This window comes from Carcharhinus amblyrhynchos, chromosome 9 (assembly GCF_965287045.1).
Source record: "Carcharhinus amblyrhynchos chromosome 9, sCarAmb.v2.hapA, whole genome shotgun sequence".
In the NCBI taxonomy this organism is placed as follows: domain Eukaryota; kingdom Metazoa; phylum Chordata; class Chondrichthyes; order Carcharhiniformes; family Carcharhinidae; genus Carcharhinus; species Carcharhinus amblyrhynchos.
Genome location: NC_137332.1, coordinates 61,811,647 through 61,831,008, shown reverse-complemented (window position 1 = coordinate 61,831,008; position 19,362 = coordinate 61,811,647). Strand labels below are relative to the sequence as shown.

The following is a 19,362-nucleotide window of genomic DNA, read 5'->3' as shown; positions in this document are numbered from 1 at the left end:
GTAGTGAATCTTCCCAAACTGCTGCAGTCCATTTGGCACAGGCACACTTGCAATGCTGTTGGGGAGTTCCAGGATTTTGATCCAACGACAGTGAAGGAATGGCGATATTATTCCAAGTCAAAATAGTACGTGGCTTGGAGGGGGAACTTCGAGGTCATGATGTTCCCTGTGTCTACTGCCTTTATCCTTCCAAGTGGTAGAGGACTGGGTTTGGAAGGTGCTGTCAAAAGGACACTTGAGTTGTTTCAGTGCATCTGGTAGATGGTACATACACACTGCTGCTACCTGGGTGGATGGGTGCCAATCAAGTAGGCCGCTGTCATATGAACAGAAACGTACAAATTAGGAGCAGTGGTAAGTCACTTGGCCCTGCAAACCTGCGCTGTCATGCAATAAAGTCATGGCTGATCAAACTTTAACCTCAACTTTTCATCCCCTTGCTTATCAAGAATCTATCTAGTTCTGCCTTAAAAGATATTCAAATACTCTGCCGCAATCACCTTTTGAAGAAGAGAATTCCAAGTCTCTCAGCCCTCAATTTTTTTTTCCCCTCACCTCTAACATGTGTGACCCATATGTTTAAACAGTGGCCCTTAAATCTAGATTCTTCCAAAAGAGGAACCATCCTTTCCACATCCACCCTGTCAAGGATGGTGTCAAGCACTTTCCAGGCAATGGAAAGTATTCCATCATACTTCTGACTTGTGTCTTGTCAATGGTGGACAGGTTTTGGGGAGGTGAGTTACTACAAAATTCCCAGCCTCTTGATGATTTTGTCGCCACAGTATTTATATGGCTTATTCAGTTAGGTTTCTGGTTGAGGGTAACTTTCAGGATTTTGATAATGGGGGATTCATGAAGGAAGGCTGAAGATGATTGGACGTAGGACACTACTCTGAGGAACTCCTGCAGTGTTGTCCTCAGGCTGAGATGAGTGGCCTCCAACAACCAAAGCCACATTACTTTTTTTTTCCACTGTTTACTATGCTTGCAAATTTCATGTCATCTTCAAATTTCAAAGTTGTCGTTATCTCCTAAGTCCAGGTCATTAATGTGTATCAAAAGGCAGCAGTGTTTGACTATTGAATGTTCACCAAGATCCAGTCACAAAGGGCATCCTGCACCTGGAAAACTGCCCCCTCTATAATCAAAATACAGTAAGATTGAAATATGGAAAATATTACATAAGAATGAATACAAAACTTTCAACTAAAATTGTCACCATCACGGAGGCTTTGTTTTTTTCCCTCACTTTAACCTGTACATTTCTTTTGACTGTTTGCTCTGTTCCAGTGCTGTAATAATTAAGCAACTGTAGAACCATACTTGAGAATGATTTTTTTAAATTTAAGAATCAACACTGTTGTTTAATTCCAACTTTCTCTCTAAGAGCAAACTCCCACTTACTGATTTAAAAATGTCAATGGATAAGCAGGATAAACTTGGGGAGAAAACGTTTAAAACCAGAAAACCAGGACTGAAGTTGATAAAAAAAACAGTTGCTTAATTATTACAGCACTGGAACAAAGCAACAGTGACCTAGCTCAGGTCACTGTCTGTGTGGGGTTTGCACATTCTCCTCGTGTCTGCGTGGGTTTCCTCCAGGTGCTCTGGTTTCCTCTTCACACACAAGATGTGCGGGTTAGGTTGATTGGCCATGCTAAAATTGTACCTTAGTTTCCTGAGATGTGTAGGTTAGAGGGATTAGCAGGTAAAATATGTAGAGATATGGGGTACATAAGAACATAAGAAATAGGAGCAGGAGTAGGCCATCTAGCCCTTCGAGCCTGCCCCGCCATTCAATAAGATCATGGCTGATCTGTTGTAGCTCAGTTCCACATTCCCGCCCTTTCCCCATAACCCGTAATCCCCTTGCCTATCAAAAACCTATCAACCCGCATCTTAAAAATATTGAGCGAGGCAGCCTCCACCACTTCAACGGGCAGAGAATTCCAGAGATTCACCACCCTTTGAGTGAAGGGTGAGGTAGGGCATGGTTGGGAGACCTGATGGGCCGAAGGGCCTCTTTCTGCACTGTAGCGTTCTATGATTCTATGAAAATAAATGTACTGGTTAAAATGAGACGAAACAAAGCTCCATGATGGTGAAGATTTTGGTTGATGAAAGCTTTGTAGTATTAATTCTGTAATATTTTCCATATTTTAATCTTAGTGTATTTTGAATATAGAGGGAGCAATTTTCCAACCTTGCTGCATCTGGGGCAGATCATGCCAATCCCACACAATAGCATGGTGCCAAATAGTTTGCAGTCGCTCCGTCCCTTTCCAATGGTGCAAACTGAATAGAACCCTATTAGCGTATTTAAAGTAGCATGTCAGTTGAGCACAGTGAGCCAGGCGCAATGCCAAGGGGGTGGGACCTGAGCAGGGACTATGCTGGAGGTGGGATCATAATGCGGGTTCATGAAGAGGTGGGGCATGTCAGGGTCATGAAGGGGGATGCATTGGGAGGGTCCCAATGCTGTGTCAGGGAGAACAAAACATGTCGCCAATGAAGGGGAGGTTCCCGATGTGCATGGGCAGAGGACAGTTGTCTTCAAGTGTACAGAGATCAGGGTGCCCTTCCAAAATGGTGCCCAAGCACTTTGCTGCCAGGCTCACTGGTGTGTTTAGGCTCTGCCCTTTCCAGACTTGATGCACAACTCTCAAAAAAAGACTTGATTGTGGTTCAGACTACGCTAGTATTGTTCTTGCCGTTATGACAAGTTTTTCTGGGAAAAAAAATCACAGCCATAGTGTCTATTAATTCCATTCATACATACACGTAGATCCCATTATTGTTAGCAAGTTTATAGCTCCTGGCTGGTACTTTCATACCCCGTCTGGAATTATATCACAGTTCCTTCACTGTCAAAGGGTGAAAGTCCTAGAATTTCCTCCCTGACAGTTCACCATGTGGACAGCAGTGATTCAGGAAAATGGCTCACCACCATTTTCTCTGGGACAATTGGGGGCAAAAAAGACGGCCTAGCTGACAATGCCTGTATCCCACGAAACAAATAAACAGTTCATCAAAACTTTGCTGTCTTTATCTTAACAAACACAAAGCCCCATTCACTCATTATTTCTGGTCCAGCAATGTCTCCAATTTCATCCTTTGGTAAATCTAACTATGGTCTTGCCCCTGCTGGCTCTGTCACCTCCCTCAGGCTCACAACTTAGATTTTTCCACTCCTATAAATTCTGGCATCTTGTGTAGCCCCATTTTCCTTTGACAATCATTGCTGGCTATGCCTAAAAGGTTTACTTTACAAACGAGGCCCTACCTAATCCTTTCTGCCTCTCAATTTCTCCTTTACGAAGTTTTCTAACAGCTACCAACATTGACCACGTCTCTGCCAATATATCCTTACGTGGCTCATTGTTGAATTTTGCCTGATATCATCTTTGTGGGTCATTTTGCCATGTTAAAAGCACAGTATAAATGTAAGTTGTTAAATTATGTAGATATACCTCATTTGGAAGCTAAATATTTTCACCAAATATTCATATTATATTCATTTTCCGCCAGGAGGGGTGGGAACAGAATATGATTAATCTCTTGCCAGGATTGGGGGAATCCATTCCAAATGGTGTCCAGCAGTTTCTAAAGTACAACAGGGCACTGGATTTTTGATTTTTTAACATAGTTCATTTAATGAAAAAAAACTTAGTTTTATGATGGGTCATTATTTTGAATGATAAGATTTTTGAAGACACTTTCCCATTAAGCCTGTAAATGCATGTCATACTTTCATCCTGCATCGGAGAAGCCAAAAAGGCTTCAGAAGATGTGGTGGTAGCTAGAGTGCTGCAATTGTGGAGTAGTTAGATGAAATACATCCAGAATTTATTTTTCAGCAGGTAGAGAGGGTATTAAAAGCTGTAGGCAATAAAGTGCCAGCCTTCAAAAAGTCAAAAATTTGGTGCCACGTGTTGACAATCATTAAAATGCTGCATATGCCCTAAAAATAAAAATGCACCAGGAGTGAAACATTGCCCAACAAATCTAAGGTTCAAAACGTTACCTCTGTTGCTCTCTTGATAGAGGTTGGCAGACTTGTTGAGATCTTCCAGCGTCCTGTTCTTGTTTCAGCTTCCAGCATGCGCAGTATTTGTTCATTTTCACCAAATCTGATCGCATATCTTGTGAGTAACAAGCGTGTAGGAAATGCTTCAAGATACACAGGGAATATCTTGGACAAGGGTTCAAGGAGGCCAGAATCATTTAGGTAGCTACACCCTTTTGTGGGGGCTGACCACTCCAACCAACCTCACACCACAGTCTTTATTTTGACAAAGCTTCTCCTGACTCGAAACTTTGGCTTTATTCTCTCTCCACGGAAGCTGTCCGACCTGCTGAGATTTTTTTTCTCCAGCATTTTCTGTTTTTGTTTCACATTCCAGCATCGGCAGTATTTTGCCTTTATCTTGTTTTATTTCCCCCTCGAAGCAGAATGAAAGCCGACAGGTGTTGTCATGGGGTGGCTGAGTAAACACCGTTATTGCAACCTGACGGCAAAGAAGGAGTCCACACTTCGCTACTGACGTGAGGCGCCGAACCAGAGAGGAAAGAAATGCCGGTGGACATAGGCGGCAAAGAGTGTAAACACTCGGTGAGCTGCATGCCTCATTCGAGTTTCTGGCACGGGAACTGGTATTTGTGTGCTGCGCGGGAGGGGAGGGTAAATTAGACGTTTAAAATTTAAGATGGGTTTAAGAACTGGAAGGTCTTCTAGAGGCATGATCCAACAGCAGGTACCTTGTTGAGGTATTCCAACAGCATCTCTCTGCCTCCTTCCCCGTCGGGGAGAGACACACGCGCTCTGTTACAGAGGCGGCTGCGCGCGGTGACTGAGCGCGAGCACCAAGACAACGGTCAACGGCCACACCGGCGGCAGCGCTCTGACTGCGCCATTCACCTGGGTAAGCAGCAGCTTCCATCTGGAACTTTCTAGCATTGGAACATAGCGACAAATATATACAACTTTTGGGTCGAGGAAATGGCTCCCCAATCCAATTGAACTTGGGTAATCACATCCCCGATCCAGCCCAGTAGGGCGGGGGTGGATGGATAGATGGAAAGGCAGGCTCGCCCGCTGGCCGGCACCTCCCCCCGCCCCGCTGGCGTCCACCTGCCAAATCCTGAGCCCTGACGTTGGATGCGGTGGCGCGCAGGCGCAGTGCGGTTCCGGGAGCGTTTCCTGCCATATAGTGAGACTCGGGCCGTGGCTGACAACCGGGGGATGGAGTGGGAAAATAACGGTCAGCGCCGAGTGTGGGTAAAAAACCGGGAGTGGTGAGCGACAGAGAAAAAAAAACAAAAAGACGACGCTTGTTACGACTACAACTTGACGGTTGGTGGTATGGATTTCTAAGCGATATCTGGATGTTTTGAGTTGTCAATGATTGTAGGTCTGGGCGAGTTGTCAGGGCGGCTGCCCGGCCACCGGCGCTGGTCAATATCTGACGGCGGGCGGGGGAGATGGTTGTCCCTGTGATTGTATATTTGTCTGTTTTTTTTAATGTTTAACCGCCCCCACCCCGTTGCCGCGTTTGTTTACCTGGGGAGTGAATTCTTGAGGTCGTCTCTTTGTGCGATGTGATGGATGGGGTTTGCAGCTCCGGGCCGATCGTATGGCATTCCCTATCTTCGCTGTCAAGGTGGGAGACCCCCCCTCCCCGAAAAAAAACATCGGCGGGAAACGCCCCTGCCGACTTTTTAAATCCTTATCAAATACAGCAGAGGCGAAAATGAGGCGAAAGGGTTCCATGAAGCTTTTAGATGGTGACTCAAGTGATTACAGGTCTTTGTCCCTATTCCATCAAGACGAAGAACAGGCTGGGTCTCTGATCCAACTACAGATGTGAAAGAACAGGCAATGCTGGAAACGAGCAGCAGGCCAGGAGAGTGAAAGGAGGCGACTAGCTGACGTTTCGGATTTCATCAGAACATTGGAAGAAAAATTAGGGAGGTTACCAAAGAAAGACTGGCTTTGACGAGACTTTTGAAGATGGGGAGAGGGGAAAACAGTTTGAGGTTGTTTCAAAGTAAAGGGAAGGTGTACGCAAAGCAGGTCAAAATCCGTGTTACTCCATTATTTCCATTACTTAAGGGAGAGAGAAACCAAGAACCATTAATTTTGGGGGTTATAGAAATATATATTGAGGAATACGTCATTAAGCACTTAAACCTGAGCTGATCAAAGAGAATCAATACAGATTTGTGAAAGTCCTACTTAACTAATCAGATCAATTTTTTTGAGGACGTTGGCATGGCAGATAGGAGAGACTGTGAAAAAGAATACTGTAGATGCTGGAAATCTGAAATAAAAAGCAGAACATGCTGAAAAACATTCAACAAGTCTGGCAGCATCTGGGGAGAAAGAAACTGAGTTAATATTTCAGGTCAATGTCCTTTCACCAGAGAGTCTGTGGATGATGGAGATATATATGGAGATCCAGAAGGCGTTTGATAATTGTTGCTGAAATTCTCTACCTAACAATACTGTGAGAGTATTTTATCTTTAATTGTTCAAGAAGGAAACAGCACCGCTTTCTGATTGGTAACTATGGATGGGCAATAAACGCTGGTCCAGCTCATCATACCTATACCTATATTTATACAGTTACATTGGACTTTGATGAGAGCAAGTCTGAGTAATGTGTGCAACTTTGGCCTCCTTACCCAAGGAAGGATATGCTTGCTCAGATTGGTGGGAGGAACACAACAAATGTTCACTAGACAGTTGCTTTGAGAATAGTTTGAGTGAAAACATATGAAGTTATTAAGTTTTAACAGGGCAGATGATGAAAGGCTGTTTCCCCTGGCTGGGGAGTCTAAAATAAGGAGTCATTCCTGTGATACCGACAACTTTTGTCACCCAGGAGGGTTGTGAAACTTTGGAATTCTGCACCAGAGGAGGCTGTGGATGTGCAGTCAATGTGAATATTTAAGATCTGAGACTGAAAGATTTTTGGATTCAAATGGAATTGGGTGACAGGGCCAGAAAGTGGTGTTAGGTTGAAGATCAACCATGATCTTATTGAGGAGCAATATGGCCTACTTTTTCTGTTTCTTCAAGAGAATGAATTTGGGAAAGAAAAGGTTCCACAAAACAGATTAGCAAACATGAGTGTGTGGATTTGTGACATGGATTGGTAATAGATTAAGAGTTGGAAGACAAAGCAGGGGGAAAATTTTGCATTGTGACATGGTGGCACAGTGGTTAAGTCTGCTGTCTCACAGTGCCAGGGACCCAGTTCAACTCTGGCCTTGGGTGACTGTGTGGAGCTTGTCTATGTGAGTTTCCTCCGGGTGCTCTGGTTTCCTCCCAGAGTCCAAAGATATGCAGGTTAGGTAGATTGGCTGTGCTAAGTTGTCCCTTCACGTCATGATGTGTAGATAAGAGGAATTAGCGGAGTAAATATGTGGGTAACAGGGATAGGGCCTGGGTAAGAGAGTTGATGAGCGAAATGGCCTCCTCTACTGTAGTGATTCTATTCTATTTTACAAAAGGGGTTACATTCTGCCAGAATATGAAAAGTAACGATCCTCAAGGATCTGAACTAAACCTCAGCTTTGCAAAGTAATGACTTGAAGGAAGTTTTATTTTATTCCTTGAGGTGTGGGCATCGTTGGCAGGCCAACATCTATTGACTGTCCCTCAGGGCATTTAAGAGTCAATCACCTTACTGTGGCTCTGGAGTCATATGTAGACCAGACTGGTAAGGACAGCAGATTTCCTTCCCTAAAGGAAATTAGTGAACCAGATGGATTTTTATAACAGTTGACAATGATTTCAGGGCTATCATTGGACTTCTAATCCCAGATTTTTATTGAATTAAAATTTCACCATCTGTCATAGTGAAATTTGAACCTAAGTCCTCAGATCATTATTACAATTGGGTCTCTGAATTACCAGTCCAGTGACAATACCAATATGCCACTGTTCTCTGCATAGGTAGTTGTGTATTCAGATTTGCAGATGACACTGTTAGTAAGTGAGTTGTGCTGATGAGAACAAGAAATCACAGCGACAAAGACAGATTGTGAGTGGGCAGAACTGTGCAACAGGAGTTCAGTGAGGGGTAACAGTGATCATCCATTTTGGTTCCAAGAAAGACAAATGGAATATTTTCTTAATGGTGAGGAATTCCATGCCTGTGTACACAAATCATTAAAAGTTAGTGCACAAGTACAAGTAAAGTTAGTTTGTTTATTAGCGTCACAGGTAGGCTTACATTGGCACTGCAATGAAGATACTGTGAAAATCCCTCAGTGGCCACACTCTGGCACCTGTTCGGGTACATTTAAGGGAGAATTTTTTAACATAGCCAATGCACCTACACAGCACATCCTTTGGATTGTGATAGGAAACTGGAGCACCCAGAGGAAACCCATGCAGACACAGGGAGAACATGCAGAGCCACACAAACAGTGACTCAAGCCAGGAATTGAACATGGGTCCCTAATGCTGAGGCAGCAGTGCTAATCATAAATGTGAATGAGATATTGATCTTTTATCTCCGAGGGAATGGAATACGAAGAGGTGAAATTGACGCTTCAGTTGTATAGAACAGTGGACAGATCGCATCTAAAGCATTCCTTTTTTGTTTTTGGTATCATACCTGAAAGGATATTAGCCTTAAAAATAAAGACTTGCTGTTCTGAGTTCCTGTAATGCCCTCTGGAGATCCCAGATCAGTGATGAGCTAGTAAGTGGGCTAAATGAGTGGCCTGCTTCATCTCAGTGGCTGTAAGGTAGAAATCGGGCATGTGCACTAACTCTCATCCATGAATAAGATTCACTAAATTTAATAAATGCCCAATATACCACAAGTTATACAAAATGCTTAATCATATATTAATATAACTGTCATCAACATCAAATGATAAAATCAAAAGAAATATTGGTGCTTAAAAGTTTGTCTTGTGAAAAGCGTTTGAATGGTTTCGGTCTATACTTTCAAGAGTTTAAAAGGAGATTTAATTGAGCCATATAAGATAAAGGGTAAACGTAGAGGGGATGTTTCCCCTTATGGGGCAATCTAGAATGAGAGCTCATAGTTTAGGATAAGGGGTAGCAGATTTACAACAGAGGAAAAATTACTTCTCTGAAAAGATTGTGAAACTGGAATTCACTATCTCGGAGTGTGGTGGATGCCAGGACATTGAGAAAATTTGAGGAGGAGAAAGATTATTAATGAGTTGAATGAAGGGTTATAGAGAACAGGCAGTAAAGAGGAGTTGAGGAGAGATGATCATGTTGGATGGTAGGGCAGTCTTCAGAGGCTGAATTGCCTACTCCTGCTCAGAGTTCTTAAGTTTTGTTCTTATTAAAAAAGTGTTAACTGTCCACATTGATCGGTGTCATAACCAAGACACTCTCCAGGGATTGGGTAATTCTGCTAACTGCGCTTGTGTACCTAGAATTTGTAGAGCGTGTCGATTGAACCATAGCAGTGCTTTGGATGCAGGAATGCTTGCCTCTTGCAGTCGTTATGTGAATCAGCATGCACCTCAGAAGTTTTGTCATTGTGAATGTGATAAAAGAAGGGCACACTTGCATTTATGTAGTACCTGTCATCACCACGAAATGCTGTCAGCGATGCAGCAACTATCAGGTTATCTGTTTTTCTTTTGAATATTGATAGAGGGTTAAATTTTGGTTTGGACACCAACATAACACCTCTGCTGTTTTCGATAATGCCATGGAATCTTTTTCATCCAGCTGAGAGGACAGATAGGACCTTGCTAGGTGACAGTGCTACCAACTGAATTACCTCCAGTGCCTATTGGAAGGAATGGCCCTTTTTTGGTTTCACTTTTTCCTATTTGTGGATAGATTTCTAGCAATTATATTTCTTCTTGACCCAATCTTTTCTTGTGGAGTCCCACAGAGATTCATCTTTGGCTGCCTTCTATTTCTCATCTAGTTGCTGACTTGCACAGGCATAGGGTTAGATCCTACATGTACAGTGACTCTGTATCCTTTTGCCAATTCAATCCTGCTTCCAAGAGCGCAAGAAACTGAGCCGCTGTCCCAGGTCAAACGAGTTAATGTTAACCCTGAGCTAAATTCCTGACTTAGTGTCCACTCGATTACAAGACTGCCTACTCCCATCTCAACATCATCTGCCTTTGCCGCTACCTTAGCCCATCTGTTGCTGAAATCCATATTCCATGCCTTTGACACTTAAAGGCTTGACTATTTCATTGTTGTTCTGGCCATAATTCCATCACTAATAAACTTCGCCACATACAAATTTCTGATGCCCATACCCTAGCACAAGTTATAAAAATAGAAAATGATGGAAATAGTCAAGTTATGGCTGCATCTGTAGAGAGAAAAATTTTAACTGTAGAGTTAACATTTCAGGCATGGGATCTTTCATCAGATTGGAAAAGATTAGAAATGTAATAGGGTTTTTGAGCACGGACACAAGGAAGCCTGGTATAGGGTGAAAGACAGAAGAAGTTGAATTTTGTAAGAGTTAGTCTTCCAGGACTGAAGAGACTGGTGATGGGGCGAGAAAAGAAACAAAAGGTGTCGCTGAGTACAAGCAAAAATAAAGAGGAAAACTGAAAAATGCAAAGAAAAGGAAAGAAAGTGGGAAGCAAGAGTATTATCTGAAATTGTTGAACACGTGTTGAGTTCAGAAAGCTATAAAGTGCTTAAATGAAAGATGAGATGCTGTCCCTCAAGCTTGTGTTGAGCTTTACTAAAATAGTGCAATAGGTGGAAGATGGAAATGTCAATGTAAGAACAAGGTGAAGAATTAAAGTGACAGGCCACTTGAAACTTGGACATGCATGCAGACTGAATGAAAGTGTTTGCAAAGCAGTCACCCAATCTGTGTTTACTCTCCCCAGCGTAGAAGAGGCCATATTATGATCAGCAAATACAGTAGATTAGATTGAAAAAAATATACGCAAGTTGCGGCTTCAGCTGGAAGGAATGTCTTGGGCTGTGAATGGTAAGCAGAGAAGGGATAAAGGAGTAGGTGTCATATCTCCTGCATTTACATGGAAAAATGTTGTGGAAAAGAGACAGGGTTTGGCAGTGACTGAGGAGTGAACCAGAATATTACTGAGAGAATAGTTCCTTCAGAATGTGGGGAAGGAAAGGAAAGGTGTGTTTAGTGATGGCATCATGCTGCAGGTGGTGGAAAATAATCCATTGAGGTTGGTGGGGTAAAAGGTGAGAACAAGAAGAGCTATATCGTGGTTCTAGGAGCGAGGGAAGTGCTGGAAATGTGCTGGACAGAGTCAAACGATCAATTATGATCAAAGATTGATGGGGAGAAAAGAAAGACATCTCGGAAGCATTGTTATGGAAGATTTCATCTTGAGAACAGATGATGACAAAGAAACTGGGAGGATGGAACAAAATCCTTAAAGGGTGTAGTGTAGTTGTGGTAGAAGTCAGTGGGCTTATAGTGGATATCAGTTGACAGTCTATAGCCAGAAATAGAAACAGAAAAGTTAAAGAAAGGAAGAGACGAAGGTGGATATTTTGAAACTAAGATATTGGAAGCAAGATTGATGAAAGTTTCCAATTCAGTGTGAAAGCAGGACATAGAATTGATATAATCATAAAGGTATTGGAAAAAGAGTTGACGGAACAGCCCTGAATAAGAAAGGAACAAGAAATGCTCATATTCTACAAAAAGGCAGACACAGCTAAGACACACATGGATTCTCATAGCAATACCTTTTATTTGAAGGAAATGAGATGAGGTAGGGAGAAGTTGTTTTGGGAGAAAAAGTTCAGTCAAGTAGAGGAGGATAGTAGTTGATAGGAAGTGGCTGAGCCTCTGTTCAAGAAAGAATCATAAAATCCCTACAGTGCAGAAAGTGGCCATTCAGCTCATCGAGCCTACACAGACAACAATTCCACCCAGACCCTATCCTCATAAGCCATGTACTTACCCTGCTAATCTCCCTAACGCTAACAGTCAGTTGAGCATAGCCAGTCAACCTAACCTGCACATCTTTGGATTGTGGGAGGAAACTGGACCACCCAGAAGAAACCCACTCAGACACAGAGATAATGTGCAAACTCCATACAGAATTACCTGAGGCTGGAATTGAACCCAGGTCACTGGTGCTGTGAGGCAGTAGTGCTAACCATTGAAAAAGAAATACAGAGCCTTCAGATTATCCTGTTTGGGGATGGAAGTGTAGAATGATTGAGTGTCCATGGTGAAGACAAGATGGTGAGGGCCAAGAAATTGGATACTTTTAAAGTGATGGAGGGCATCGGAAGAGAGACATGTAAAGAGAAAAAGAGTCAAAATAGGAAGAAATCAGTTCAGTGGGACAGGAAGAGACTGAAATGATAGCTCTTTCAGGACAGCCCTGTTTATTGTTCTTGGAAAGAAGTTAGAAATGACCTATGTGGGATTGGGGAGCAATGAGACAGGAAGCATTGGAGAAAAGATCATCAGAGGAGATGAGGTCAGTGACTTCTGAAAGCACTGGCATAATGTGGGCTGGCACAGTTGCACAGTGGTTAGCACTGCTGCCTCACAGCACCAGGGACCCAGGTTCAATTCTGGCCTTAGGCCACTGTCTGTGTGGAATTTGCACATTCTCCCTGTGTCTGTATGAGTTTCCTCTGGGTGCTCCAGTTTTCTCCCACAGTCTGATGTGTGGGTTAGGTTGAATGGCCATGCTAAATTAACCCTAGCATGAGGGGGATTAGCAGGGTAAATATGTGGGGTTACAGGTATAGGGCCTGGGTGGGATTGTGGTTGGTACAGACTCAATGGGCTAAATGGCTTCCTGCTTCACTGTAGGGATTCTATGTTTGGTGGTGGATCATGGTCCGGGGGAAGTGGGGGGAAATGTCAGACTCAGCAACATTGGATTACAGGGCAACAACAGCAACACCCTTTATCAGTAGGTTTGGTTTGATAGCAATGTTAGATCTGAGGGAACAGAGTGCAGCAAGTTCAGATGTGAATGAGATGGAAGAAATTGAGACCGCTGATGTCATGCTGACGCCTTTCAGTGAAAAGATCAAGGCGGGGTAGGAGGCCTGAAGCAGGGGTCCAGGACAATTTTGGAGATGGGTGAAAGGGTCTTTTAAGCAGGGGAACATTCCTGGCTAAAGAAGTGGGTATGCAGGCAATGGGAGAAGATCTCAGTGTTACACCGAACTTGAAATTCATTGAAGATGCAGGCATAGCGAGGTAAAGATCTTTTACGAAGTCCTTTGCTAAGCACTTCAGCATCAGAGAGGGGAGGTTGTGGGGTATTATGAATTTATAGTAAGATTAGAAGAATAGATGAGATCAGCAGGAAGTGAAGAGGATAGAGATCTGGAGGAGCATTGGTACTCATGAGTTGTTGGAACTTGTGATCCGTAACACCTGAAAGAAAGAGAAAATGTGTTTTGTTGAAGTCAAAGGATGAAATGAAACTGCAGAGCAGGGCAGCTTTGGTATTTACACATGGTAATGCATAGCTCTGAATCTCGGGTTGAGGTGAGCACCAGTAGCCTGAGTGTTTGAATGTCTAGGAGATGCTTGTACATAAGAACATAAGAACATAAGAAATAGGAGCAGGAGTAGGCCATCCAGCCCTTCGAGCCTGCCCCGCCATTCAATAAGATCATGGCTGATCTGTCATGGCTCAGTTCCACTTTCCCGCCCTCTCCCCATAACCCTTAATCCCATCTCTTATCAAGAACCCATCAACCCGCTTCTTAAAAATATTTAGCGAGGCAGCCTCCACCACTTCAACGGGCAGAGAATTCCAGAGATTCACCACCCTTTGAGTGAAGAAGTTCCTCCTCAACTCCGTTCTAAACCGCCTCCCCTTTATCTTGAGGCTGTGCCCCCTAGTCCTACTGTCTTTTTTGAGTGGGAAGAGTCTCTCCACCTCTATCCTATCCATCCCATTCATCATCTTATACGTCTCAGTGAGATCTCCCCTCATTCTTCTAAACTCTAACGAGTACAAGCCTAGTTTATTCAGCCTCTCCTCACAGCTCAATCCCCTCAACTCCGGTATCAGCCTAGTAAACCTCCTCTGCACTCCCTCCAAGGCCAAAATATCCTTGCGCAGGTGCGGCGCCCAAAACTGCACACAGTACTCCAGCTGCGGCCTCACCAATGCCCTATACAGCTGCAGCAAGACCTCCCTACTTTTATATTCAATCCCCTTCGCTATGAAGGCCAGCATCCCATTCGCCTTCCTGACCACCTGCTGCACCTGCAAGCTGGGTTTTTGCGACTCATGCACAAGGACCCCGAGGTCCCTCTGCACCGTCGCCTGCTGCAGTTTTTCGCCACGTAAGTAATAGTCCTTCCTACCATTCTTCCTACCAAAGTGGACCACCTCACACTTGCCAACATTAAATTCCATTTGCCATTTCCTGGCCCATTCGCCCAGCCTATCTAGATCCTTCTGCAGACTCTCCACACCCTCCGCACAATTTGCCTTTCCCCCAATCTTGGTGTCATCAGCAAATTTCGACACCCTACACTCGGTTCCCTCCTCCAGATCATCTATATAAATGGTAAATAGCTGAGGCCCCAGCACCGACCCCTGGGGCACCCCACTAGTCACCAACCGCCAATCTGAATAGCACCCGTTGACCCCCACTCTCTGCCTCCTATTTGACAACCAATCCTCTATCCACGCTAACACCCTACCCCCAACTCCATGTCCCCTGACCTTCTGCAATAACCTCTTGTGAGGTACCTTGGCAAACGCCTTCTGAAAATCCAGAAAGACCACATCCACCGGCTCTCCTCTATCCACTGCCCTAGACACATCCTCGTAGAACTCCAGTAAATTTGTCAGACACGACTTCCCTTTAATGAAACCGTGTTGCGTCTGCCCTATCAAGCAATTGCCTTCAAGATGCCTCGCAATTTCCTCCTTAATGACAGATTCTAACATTTTACCTACCACAGACGTTAAACTAATCGGCCTATAATTCCCCGCCTTTTGCCTGGCACCCTTCTTAAACAATGGCGTAACATTAGCCGTTTTCCAATCTTCCCGCACTTCCCCGGAATCCAGCGACGTCTGGAAAATAACCACCAAGGCATCCACTATAACCTCCGCCATTTCTTTCAGAACCCTTGGATGCATTCCATCCGGTCCTGGGGACTTGTCCACAATCAGCCCCTCCAGTCTGTCGAGCACCGCCTCTCTAGTAACAGTAATGTCATTAAGACCCTCCAGTCCTACCACCTTTCCATCGCTAACACCCGGCAAATTATTCACGTCCTCGTCCGTGAAGACAGAAACAAAAAAGTTATTCAAGACCTTAGCCATATCCCCATCCCCTACCACTAGGTCCCCTTTCTCATCCTCTAAAGGACCAACGTTCACCCTAGCCAGCCTCTTCCTTTTTATATATTTATAAAAACTCTTGCTATCCTTTTTTATATTAAGTGCTAGCCCAGCTTCATAGCTTCTCCTACCCTCCTTTAACAACTTCTTTGTCAATCTTTGTTGACATTTAAACCTTTCCCAATCCTCTTCTCGCCCACTGCTCTTAGCTACTCTAAATTCCTCCGCTTTTAACACTTTCCTTCACCTCCTTCGTTATCCACGGCTTATTACCTCTCTTCCTACTGTCCTTTTTGACCATCGGAATAAATTTCTGCTGAGCACCAAGAAAGATCTCCTTAAAGATCCTCCACTGCTCCTCAGCAGACCTACCTTCCAATGCGCTCCCCCAGTCCACATTCGCCAATTCTTCTCTCATCCTACCATACTCCCCTCTATTCAAACAAAGGACGCGTGTCCGGGAACCCACTTTCTCCTCCTCCATCTGCAACAGAAACTCCGCCATACGATGATCGCTCTCTCCAAGAGGATCCTTCACCGCAAGGTCCCTAATTCTACCCGCCTCATTACATAGCACCAGATCCAAGATAGCTCGCTCCCTCGTCGGCTCCAACACACACTGTTCAAGGAACTTATCCCGGCAGCATTCCAAGAACTCCTCCTTGAGCCCATCATGGTGGATCAGAAACATGATGGATGCAATTTCAGTCAGAATTCACATGGAATAAATTGGAACCAGATGGATATTTTGAAACTAAGATATGGAAGCAAAGTTGATGAAAGTTTCCAATTCAGGGTAAAAGCAGTTGAGGGAGCAGACCTGAATAAGAAAGGAACAAGAAATGTTTAACATTCCTACAAAAAGGCAGACAGAACTAGGACCCATTTGCTGAGGAAGGAAATGTGTAGATGTAAATGTGTTTTGGTGGATACATGATGAAACATCCGAAGGGAACCTAATTGGTTACTAATGCCTTCACGCCTCTCTTTATATTCCCATTCTCTTGTGCAAGTTATTTCATGACCTGATATACCCTTTCCTGTAACTTGCTGCATCTGTCCAACCCTGCTTCCTTAAGTGTCCCCATTCTGTGACCAGTCTTCTGTGAGACATTTCTCCTCTTCCCCCACCTTCCCAAATATTAGCAGCTGTTCAGCTGCTTATGCCTGTTATATTTGTGAAATCTCAATGAAACAAATGCCATGAGACTTCTTTTTGAGTTAAAGGCACTTTGAAGAATATTACAACTTACATCTATAAAGATGGGCAGGTGGCCTGTTGAGAATTCTTTGTTAACTAATACTTCCAATAACAGATTCGTTGATTATATGACCTGGTGCTCTGTGTTGCATGCAGAATGTCTGAGCATATTTACCTGCATAACTAGCACTTCAAGGTAATTCATGCTGAGTTATTTTGGAATGTCTGAGGCAATGTAAGTTGAAAGTCTTTTGGTTTACAATATAAAAATATACATATGAAGTATTGATATTTTAAATTGCACTTACAACTAATTGCAGACTCCTCCAGTATTCCTTTTTTCTTGAAGGTCTCATTAACCAGATATTGTGTGAATGTTGCAGATTTTTCTTCATCACAATCAATTTAGTTAGATCACCACCCCAGAGGATTGTTCTAATCTAGTGTACCATTTATACTAGATGAAGAATTATTTTCCAGGAGCCCTTTTTGATATGTTGCAATATTGGTGTCTTAGATTTTAAAACCATAGCAGAAATCCACTGGTGCTTGAAACTAACTTTTGACGTCTTAAAATATAACAGCCATGATCTGACTTGATTGAAAAAAACGTTCAGTTTACAAAAACATCCATGGACAAGTCATTATTAGTGTAGATGTATTGAAGAAGCCTACACAAATAATGGTCAGAGGAAGCTAATGTTTGCAGTTACTCATTATCCTGAGTGTCTTAGGATGAGAACTGCCTTGGAATCAAAATGGAAGAAATATCTTGAGCTGCTTGAAAAAAGTTGGAATTGAATGACTGGAAGAAAGGCTAGATACCATGGTATTTAAAGATTGGCTCTTATATTTTTGTTTGAATACTTGAAACTGACTGAAAATTGGTATATATAAATATAATTAGTGATATATTTCCATGTCAGTAAATGGCTTGGAGGGGAACTTCCAGGTGGTGGTGTTCCCATGTATCTGCTGCTCTTGTCCTTCTAGATAGTAATGATTGTGGGTTTGAAAGGTACTGTCAAACCTTGATGAGTTCCTACAGTGCATTTTAAGATGGTGGTGGGGGGAGTGAATGAGTTGACATACATATGAATCTATCTCTTAGTTTTAGGAACAATAATAATTGTAGGTGGCCATTTGGTCTAAAACACCTCCTGAAATTATTTTATTTTTCCTTAGGAAGGTCCTATGGTAGCTTCATAGTTGTTTTAGAAACAGTCTGCAGTAATTAAGAGAGCCTGAAATAATTTACAACACAGGAGTTAATCAACTGAACTTTTCATCGAACCACAGAACTTGTGCCCAGGCTTAGTTTTTCAGTCAGTCCCATTTTAAATTGCCTGTTTTTCTACCTTCTAGTTTTTAAAACATTCAGCAAGTCCATCTCCTCTTTCCTTTCTTAAAGAGACTAATCAAGTGCAAATAAACTTAGATGCTCTACCTCTACAGCACAGTGGTCAACGCTGCTGCCTGACAACTCCAGGGACCCAGGTTCAATTCCCAGCTTGGGTCACTGTCTATGTGGAATTTACAAGTTTTCCCTGTGTCTGCGTGGGTTTCCTCCCATATTACAAAAGATGTGTTGGTTAGGTACATTGGCCATGCTAAATTCTCCTTCACTGTACCTGAACAGGCACCAGAATGTGGCGACTAGGGGATTTTCACAGTAACTTCATTGCAAGGTTGATCTAAGCCTACTTGTGACAATAATAAACTTTGATTTGAGGCCCAAGAGAGTGACTGGAGATGACTGACTGACTGGACAGGCACTGTGGCTATACCTGTGCCATGTGAACTGCTGCGGTTCAAGAAGGTGGTTCACCACCACCTTTTTCAAAATCAATTAGGGATGGGGTAGACAACACCCACATCTTGTGGGGAGAGGGGAGTAAATAAAGTGATATGCCTAACTCAGCAGAGTAGAAGACTTGAATATTCATCCGCCCGTACTGTAATATTCAGATGTGTCAAGCTACCTATCATTTTTCAGTGCCTAAATATGCAGATATTTTTATTGCAATAGTGACACTAATGCATTCAATAACTATTTGTAGAATTAATGGATTGTATAGATTTCTTGGAGAGAAGTTTGCATCACAACTTTTACTGCTATAACATTGAAACATTTCAAATGCAATATTTTGATGTGGATATGTGTTGGGTTGGATGCTAAAGGTACACACTGTGTCACACGTAATACTATAGCTGGATGGTTGTTGAAATGTTTGCATTATTGCTGGTGCTTCTGCAATAGTAATGAAGTCTGCAGTATTTAACAGCTGTCAGAATTCCTCTGACAAAAATATGCTCTTTTTTTTTAAAAAAAACGTTATGTCACAAATGAAAGTGCATATTATACAATAAACTGGAAATTTGATTTAAAAATTTTTATATTTGTATACATACAGGATATTTTGAAAACATTTTTTACATTTTGAAAATCTGTGTTGTCTATTGGAGAAATCTGTCTACCTTCCACGTTCTAATTAAAAACTGCTTACTTTGCAGAACTAGAAAGGCTGGAATTTATAACTCAATGAAATAATTCCACTGCAAAGCACATAAATGGTGGCATTTAAAAAAAAAAATCACTCAAATTGTATGCTTCATTTATAGGTCAGTTCACTTGGAAAGCTGTAATCATGACAGCTGAGGAGACAATAAATGTTAAAGAGGCGGAAATAATTAAACTGATCCTGGATTTTCTTAATTCAAGGAAACTCCATATTAGTATGCTTTCTCTTGAGAAAGAGAGTGGTGTTATAAATGGACTCTATTCTGATGACATGCTCTTCCTCAGGTATGTGGTACAGTTGAGAGCTTATTTAAAATTTTCAATT

The 19,362-nt window shown here is 42.7% G+C and overlaps 1 protein-coding gene across 3 annotated transcripts in view; it reads left to right on the top strand.

Annotated features, from left to right (window-relative positions):
• Nucleotides 1–4,520: 4,520 nt before the first annotated feature.
• LOC145347884 (WD repeat-containing protein 47-like) overlaps nt 4,521–19,362 on the top strand; it is a 46,484-nt gene continuing 31,642 nt past the window's right edge. Inside the window, exons 1-2 of one of the 3 annotated variants that reach the window (XM_080195834.1) lie at nt 4,521–4,615; nt 19,139–19,322. In XM_080195834.1, the coding sequence (XP_080051960.1) occupies nt 19,165–19,322 (158 nt within the window). In that variant the 5' untranslated portion in view covers nt 4,521–4,615; nt 19,139–19,164. Of the gene's footprint in view, nt 4,616–5,209; nt 5,364–19,138; nt 19,323–19,362 lie in introns of those variants that run through there. The other 2 variants (XM_080195832.1, XM_080195833.1) reach the window with 2 other exon arrangements.